Here is an 8563-nt window from a genome sequence, read left to right as displayed (position 1 = left end):
TATCAAGGGGCCATGGGGGGGGGGGTTGACACCAAGGGCGCTATAGAAAATAATGATGGCAACATATGTACAAATATGCTTGACACAATTGATGTATGGATTGTTACAAGAGCTGTAAGAGCCCTCAGTAAAATGTTTAAAAATAAACAGAGAACATTATGAACTTTACACCAATAAATTAAAAATTTTAATGGATAAACTGCTAAGAAAAAAAAAAAAGAACTTACCAAAGCTAAATCAAGAAATAAAACTGAAAAGCTTGGTAACATTCAGAGAAATTAAATCTACAGTTCAAAGCCACCCCACAAAGGAAATGCAATCCAGACAGCTTTACAGGCAAGTTCTTCCTACCACACATTCTGGAACAATCTTCCACAAACTATTCTAGTATGCAGGCTAAAGATGATTTTTTAAAAAAAATCAATTTATTGGGGCTCATACAATTCATCACAATACATACATCAATTGTGTAAAGTACATCTATACATTTGTTGCCCTCATTATTCCCAAAATTCGCTTTCCTCTTGGGTTCCGGAATCAGCTCATTTTCCTTTTTTCCCCTCCCCCTCCCTTCCTCCTCCCCTCTCCCCCATGCACCCTTGATAATTTATAAATTATTATTGTATCTTATATTACAAAGATGATTTTTAACAAAAAGCAGTGTACATACCTGCTTCGTCAATTGTTGGTACTTTTTCTACTTTCATAGCTTGCGACCCAGGTCCTTCTTTCTGCACATTGGTGGAGAACAACTTCACTTGATTCAGTGCACAGGTGTATGGGTGACTACAGGGAGCCATACTTGAAAAGCTTCCAAAAGTCACTAAATTTTGCCATTCTAAAAGGAAAAAAAATTTTCTTATTTTAAACAACTCATAACAATTTTTATGCACAATAAAATATGCCTAATATGTTTAAAAGACTAATGCTACAGAATAAGAGTAAAATGTTCATACTTCTAAATATCCAAATGCACTATCCAAAACCACTATCTTTACTGGAGATGTTTTATTCACCACTTCATACGTACACAAAGGAGCTCTGGCAGCACTGAGGGTTACACGTTGAGCTGCTAACCAAATGGTCAGCAGTTCAAACCCACCAGCCATTCTGCAAGAAAACAATGAGGCTCTTTGCTCTGGTGAAGATTCACAACCTCGGAAACCCAAAGTCCTACTCTGTCCTGTAAGGTCACTATGAGTCAGAATTATCTCAATGGCTGTGAGTTTGAAGTTTAGGTAGACAGGGTGAACGTGTACATAAATGAGGACAACTTTCTTTTTTTCCCTAATTTGTAAATTTATTTCTATGGGAGCTTTTATGAACACACGGTAGAATAAAGCATTGATATTATCCAGCTATTCTGAAAGGCATTTGGCACATACTACTTTATTTTATATGCTGGCTGAATACTTTTTATTAAAGTATTCTGTACTTCTCAGAATCTAAGACCCTTGGTGGAGTGGGAAGCAGAAGGGCTGCCTCCTTAAAATTACTCTGTGCCCTCGCTCCACTGTTGGGAGCTGCATGCCTTTCATTTCACAACCAATAAGTCAATTACATGTACCAGTCATCCATACTGAGTGGTTTTTTAAATAGTCAACTGTATTACTGATTTTTAAAAATCAGATAGTTCCATCACCTCAGTATATGGGAAGTCTAAATGACAGAGAAACAGAAGGCTAATTATGAAGCCCTTCAGCTGCTGCATCCGCACTGCCTATGGAATTTGGGGGGCTGAAATAAAAGCAAAATATATTCTACAATTGTGTAGAGGGGGCAGAAAAATAAAGAAATAAATGTCTCCTCTCATGTGACTCTCCTCTTTTATTTCTTAGGATAGGTACTTAGGATTTTCATTGTTGAAAGAAGTTAACAACCCTGACTAAATATAATTAATATTTTCAAAATTTTAAGGTGAATGACATTGCATTATTAAAGATACTCAAGTTGTTCCAGGAGTGGAGAGTTAAGCAATTAAGAGCTGGAGAGTTACTGATGATCCAAATTGTTTGTTCATGTGCGTGTGTGCGCACATGCACACAGATATATCCATTTGAAACATAGAGAAATAAACCTTTTATTGACTCGGAGAATTCACCAAGAATGTTATTGATAATGCTGAAAATAATCAGGGACATAAGGTAGCATTACTAGCCAAGGTAGCATTACTAGCCAAGTCTTAGCTTGAACTTCTTTCTTGCAAATTCCTTGGGGAAGGGTTATAAGAATCAAGGGCTACCTTGAGAATTATAGAGACCTAGATGGTTTCTAGGGCCACACTTTGATATTTTGTTTAATAATGGATTCTGTGGCTCTGTAGCAATACTTTTTTACTTACCCTCATTTATCTATATGTATAAAAGGGCTTCAAAAAGCTCATGGAAAAGATGGAATGAAAAGATAATGGAAGTTTTCCACAACGTGTTTTGAAGCGTCTTCACATATATACCTCACTGGATTTGCTCCTCTAGAGAACCTAACCTAAGACTACCGCTCCACTACCAAGAAAAGCTTTTAAATAAAGTAACCAATACAAATATATCCACTGCTAAATTAGCTGGGATTCAAATCAAGTACTTATTAACATCACCACAATTTGTGGTAGTGTAATACTAAAACACTGACCATAACTGTTTATATACTTTTATTCTTCAGCTTGCCAAAAATACAGGAATGATGTCCTATCCCTGCCTAATCATCTAGCAAGTGAAAATGTAACCTAGAGACGAGGCAGCTCAGCTTAGGTGACGACTGCAGACACTCGGTTTTGCCAGCACAGAAGGTGACAGAGGATCTCTTGACATCCACCCTCAAACACCCCCCCACTTTTTCTTTTTTTTTTAAGAAAGATGCTGGCAGTGCTTCTCTTCACGTGTGTATGAGGGGGTCTTCAAAAGGTTCAGGAAAATTTCCTGTCTTTCAACTCCATTTTCCACAAACTTTTTGAAAGCCCCCTCTTATATTTCTATTGTCTTGCTTAATTCTCTTTAGATATTTGCCTTTAAAAAACCCTGCAAACAATACCGATAGCTAACATACTAAGCATTCACAACAATACCAATATCTAAGATACTAAGCACTTCCCAAGACATTGAAATATATGCCAACATCACACTAAATACCATCAGATTTCATCATTCCAAATTAAATCTCAAATCCATCCACTTCCTTCCATCCAGACTGGTAACATGCACCATCCCCAATCTTGCTGCCTAGGTAACCACTGCAGCCCAATGGTCGCTTTCTTCACACTCTGCCCCTTCCCAAGTCATTCTCCACAATCAGTGGTATTTTTAAAACATTAACTCCTTTTTCTATGGTCAAATAAACCTATGGTTTGCATCCACTGTGTGGATCAGATGAAAGGGAAAATTCATTGTACTCATGAGGAACTTACTTGTACATGGATCAGAGAATGGTTAAAGTCAGGAAAAGATGTGAGATGGGGGACTGTATTCTCTCACCATGCTTATTCAATCTGTATGTTGAGCAAATCATCAGAGAAGCTGGATTATATGAAGAAGAGTACAGCATCAGGATTAGAGGATGGCTTATTAACAACCGTCTGTATGCAGACAACACAACCATGTTTGCTGAAACGGAGGATGACTGAAAGCACTTGCTAATCAAGATCAAGAATTGCAGCCTTCAGTGTGGATCACAACTCAGTGTAAAGGCCCAAATCCTCACAATTGGACCAACTGGACCAATAGGTAACACCATACATAGATGGAGAAAAAGTTGAAGTTGTCAAGGATTTTGTCTTACGTGGATACACAACCAATGTTCATAGAAGTAGTCAAGAAATCAAGATGAGTAGTATTAGGCAAATCTGTTGTACAAGCCTCTTTCAGAGTACTGAAAGACAAGGATGCAACTTTGAGGACTAAGGTGCACCTGACCCATGCCATATGGTATTTGCCATCGCCTCACACGCATTTGAAAGTTGGAAATTGAATAAGAAGACTAAAGAATCAATCCACTTGAATTATGGCACTAAAGAAAAATACTGAAAGTATCATGAAGGGCTCAAAAGACAAACTGATCTGTCCTGGACGAAGTCCAGCCAGAGTGCTCCTTAGAGGCAAAGACACATACTTTGGACATGTCAGGAGAGACCAGTCCGTGGAGAAGGACATCATGCTTGATTAAGTAAAGGGACAGTGAAAAAGAGGAAGGCCCTTAATGAGCTGGATGGACACAGGGGCTGCAACAATGGGGTCAAGCACAGGAACAGTTGTGAGGATGGCGCAAGACTGGGCAGTGTTTCGTTCTGTTGCGCATAGATAGGGTCACTAAGGGTCAGAATCAACTCGATGGCACCTAACAACAACGGCTCTCTCATTTCATCCCGCCCCACCTTTGCGCTTCACACTTCCTCTGGACTCTGCCTGCCCAGATCTTGCTCATTTTCATTTGCATGCTGCGGTTCATCCCCACATCCTGAGAAAAGCAGGGTCCCCAGACGAGGAGATGGCATGAAGACCACATCTGACCTCCCCCAGCTCCACAAGGGGGACAGAGAATCACAATGCGCGCACATCAGCCCAAGGCTGATTTCTTTGAGTCATAGATCAGACATGCCTCCATCCTCCAAACTTTCTTTACCATACTCTGACACCAACCATGCCTGGCACAACACTCAACATCTCTATGTGGTTCAATAATCCTTTGCAATAGCCACATAAAACTCACAGATAATGCTTACAAATGGAGTTTATTAGGGAAGTCAACACGTTACAAGACTGGATCCAGTTCTTTAATTCACCATGTCTCTTCTCAGCCATGCTAGCAGATAACCCTCTTTCTGGTCGTTGGCCAGAGACCTCTTAGGCTCTCCCAATGCACGGGGTACATCTGCTACCTAAGATCTCTCAGAAGAGCACAGATCTCACTTTGAGGATCAAGGGGTGCCTCACCCAAGGCAGGGTATTTTCAATCACCTTAGATGCATGTGAAAGTTGGACATTGAATAAAGACTGGAAAAGAGTTAATGCATTTGAATTATGGTGTTAGCCAAGAATATTGAAAGTACCATGTTCTGCCAAAAGAGCAAACAGATCTGTCTGGAAGAAGTACAGCCAGAATGCCCATTAGAAAGAAGCAAGGATAGCGAGACGTTGCACCTACTTTGGACATGTTATCAGGAATGACCAGTACCTAGAAAAGAATATTATGCTTGGTAGAGTGGAAGAGCATCAAGAAAGAGGAAGCCCTTCAACAAGATGGATTGCACAGTGGCTGCATCGAGGGCTCAAATACATGAACAACTTTGAGATGGCACATAACTAGGCAGTGTTTTGTTATACATATGGTCGCTATGAGTCAGAACCAGCTCTATGGTACTTAACACCTTACCAGAGGGTATAAACCAAATCATCACTGTTTCCTTAAAGTCATGGTTTGCTGAAAGACAAAAACTTTAACTCCATCAAAGCCATTCTTCCATGTATAAGAGAAACACATAGAGGAATTCCAGGACCATCAGAAGAGTCACCAGTAGAGCACATTCAAATCTCCGAAGTGGCAGAAGCCAGGACCAGATGCACCAGAGGCTGCGGCATGGGACAGGGCAAAAGAGCTAGATGAGCCCACAGACCAACCAGACCATGAGATTGAACAAAGGAGAAGCATCCAGACTATGAGGCAGGGTAGCAGCTTGGCTTGCTGGCCTGTGGAGGTGGAAAGGCCAAGGAACCCCGTGGCTCTGAGGCTGAGGACTACAGAGAGACTGACACACTGGATGAAGAGAAGTATTGCTATAGATCAATGACTGTATTCTTAACTACTTACTGATCCTGACTTGAGGTAACCTGTTAACTTCCATAGTAAACTCCCTTACTGTTGAGTATTGTTTGAGTTGTGTGGCTACTGCAACAGAGTATCCAACCCAACAGAAAAGGAGCGTGCCGGCAGAGGAAGCTGGTGTCAGATAGGGTAAAAGGGCAGTCTCCATGTCTGGCCTGTGTCTGGTGGAAACTGCCCTTGTCCCTTGTATAGCCAGAAGAGGTCAGATAGAGTCCCCGTGCCGTTTTATATCACATTCACTGTCAGATTGATTATATATTGCAATATGTTTGGCATGCTTTAATAAAACATTATTAAACTCAATTTCACCTGTTTCTGCTTTTAGTATGTTTACTAGAAAACTGAAGATGCACGGCTCACTTATTTCTTTTGGACAGCAGTACTCCAACTATCAATTTCCTTTTTTGCTTTAACCATTTTTCAGTGTAAGTTTGACATACAGGAGTTTTTCATTCTTATATATTCAAATTAAGCAATCATTTCCCTGAAGGTGTGTTCCCATCTTTAGTCTTCATAAGCTTTATCCGCTACATGGGCATTGTAAAAGCATAACCTGGACTTTATTTCTTCACACACACACACACACACACACACACACAAATCTGGATCATCCCTCCCCCCCCCTCAAAATACAGAGAGCAAATATTCCTTTCTCCTCACATACATTCAACTTAGATAATACTCTTTTCCCAAGTTTTTATAGTTCATAATTATGGTTGTCCTTTTAAAAAGTACATACATCTATTAAAATGAAATGCTCATAAGCAAGGTTCTTTTAAAACCTATTAAGAGGTTTTAAGTGTGAGAATATAATTTTTGACACTTTTTTCTAGTAATGAACACTCCAAAGAACTTTGCAAAGTCATCCTGACTCATGAGATAGGTAATTGTTATCTACAATTCACAGATGGATGAGACAAAAATCATTTTCAACAAGATTACAGCTTTAGAGAATAGGGATTACAGATTAGTATTTCAACCTTTTTTTAAAACCAAGGCTTCAAGAGCAGTTTAAACCACATTTAAAAGCCACTCTACGTAAGAGGGCAGAGTACAGCTGGCCCAGTGGCTAAGCACTCCCCTACTCACAGAAAAGTTGGTAGTTTGAACCCACCACTCACTCCATGGGGGAAATGTGGCAGTCTCTGGCAAGACTACAGCCTGGGAAACCTCGTGGTGCAGTTTTATTCTTGTCTTAATAGGTCACCATAAAGTAGGTTTGATGCGATAGTAATGGGTTTCATTTGGGCACTGGGTTCTGAGCACAAACTAAGTGGACCCACTGATACTCACAAAGCTCAAACCAAAAGCCAGACTCACTGCCATGAGATTCCCACTCATGGCAACACTAGAGCAAAGTACAGCTGCCCCTGGGGGTTTTCAAGGCTAACTCTTTGCCAGAACAGTGCGGCTGCCTGAGGTATTATCTAAACCTTTAGCCCAAACTATCTCCTGAAGTCATCTTTAGACTAAACAACTGTGTAGCTCTACAGTAAGGAACATAAGCCTTAAGTATTGTGCACCCTGAAAAGATTAACAGCAGTGAGCCCCAGTATGGATGAGAAGACTATGGGAGCCTTCAATCTACATAAATTAAAGGTGGGAGTGAATCAATACAAGTGAAAATGGCAGGACTGGTGACACAAAATGAAGACAACCGTCACTGGATTGCATGAACAGAAATTCCTGAATGGGTGCTTCTGTAGATATCCATCAAAAACAAAATGTTTGTTTTTCAAACTGACTGAACAAACAATTGTGTTAAAAGCTTGGAGATCATGAAGTATAGCCTAGGTGAACAGCTTCGCTTTATTCTTTAGGGAAGTGGGTAATACTGCAAATGTGGACAAACTCCAAAGTGTCTTCTTTCCTAATTGATTTGCAGAACAAAGCAACTGTTACCTGTTAACTTGAATGACTGGCACTACCAGCTTTTATTTTGAAATCACAAGCACTACTTTATATGTGGAGGGGGAGGGGGGGGGTTCTGTAAATCCTCTTTGCATCCTGAAGTCTGAAGGATCAGAACAGGGGTGGACTTGGTAGCGTCTCCTCTGTTTTCTGTCAGTTCTGCAATGCCTAGCTCTTATCAAAGGCCTTTGCTGCTTTGAGTGGAAATAAACAGAAGGTCAGCCTACTTCCAACTTAGAAGTTCCGTGTCCTTCGGGGAACTCTTGGACCATTTCCTTCAGAAAACAATCGTAAGGGAGGCAAAGAAAATCCTGCTCAAGCGCCTTCTTCTGGGTTACAACTCTTTTTCGCCAGCGTTTTCAAAGATTCTGCAAACAGAACTGAAGAGTTCTGCCGTTCTTCGGTGCCAAGGCGGGCTCCCTCAATGACAGCAGGACGGACGGTCACAGCCCCATACTTCGCAGGCGAGACCCACGAGGTGCACCCTCTTTCCTACTTTGAGGAAATGTAACCCGTCGGGAGTATGAGATAGGGCCGGCTCCCACCGCCGCTACGGGAGTCCCCGCCGGACGCCGCGAAGCGCACGTAACGCTGGGAGACACGGTGTTCGGCGTCTCAGTCCAGACGGGCCGGCAGCAGCCGCGGGTCCCCAGGGTCGTGCTAGGGCCGATGGGGGTGGGGATCAGGGCCCGTCGGGGGCCCTCGGCGGCGGAGGCCCGCAGGAAGGTGCCCGGGTGGAGGAAGGGGAAGCGGGCGAGACGCCGGCCGGGCCCTCAGTCGCGCTCGCGCGGGGCACTCACCCAGGCGGTCGCCGGCGCCGCGGGCCGCCGCCCGGCCGCGC

The 8563-nt window shown here is 42.1% G+C and overlaps 1 protein-coding gene across 1 annotated transcript in view; it reads right to left on the bottom strand.

The window, feature by feature from the left end:
• Window positions 1-8562, bottom strand: part of SLC30A9 (solute carrier family 30 member 9) — a gene marked incomplete at its 5' end in the record, with an annotated part of 87319 nt that extends 78757 nt beyond the window's left edge. The window contains 2 exons of the mRNA XM_030888551.2: window positions 671-838; window positions 8523-8562. Of these exons, the coding sequence (XP_030744411.1) occupies window positions 671-838; window positions 8523-8562 (208 nt within the window). The remainder of the gene's footprint in view (window positions 1-670; window positions 839-8522) is intronic.
• Between the last annotated feature and the right edge of the window lies 1 nt (window position 8563).

Source organism: Echinops telfairi, unplaced genomic scaffold (assembly GCF_000313985.2).
Source record: "Echinops telfairi isolate 266 unplaced genomic scaffold, ASM31398v2 ScPeMD7_7468;HRSCAF=8506_0, whole genome shotgun sequence".
In the NCBI taxonomy this organism is placed as follows: Eukaryota; Metazoa; Chordata; class Mammalia; order Afrosoricida; family Tenrecidae; genus Echinops; species Echinops telfairi.
This window is presented reverse-complemented; position numbering and strand designations above follow the sequence as displayed.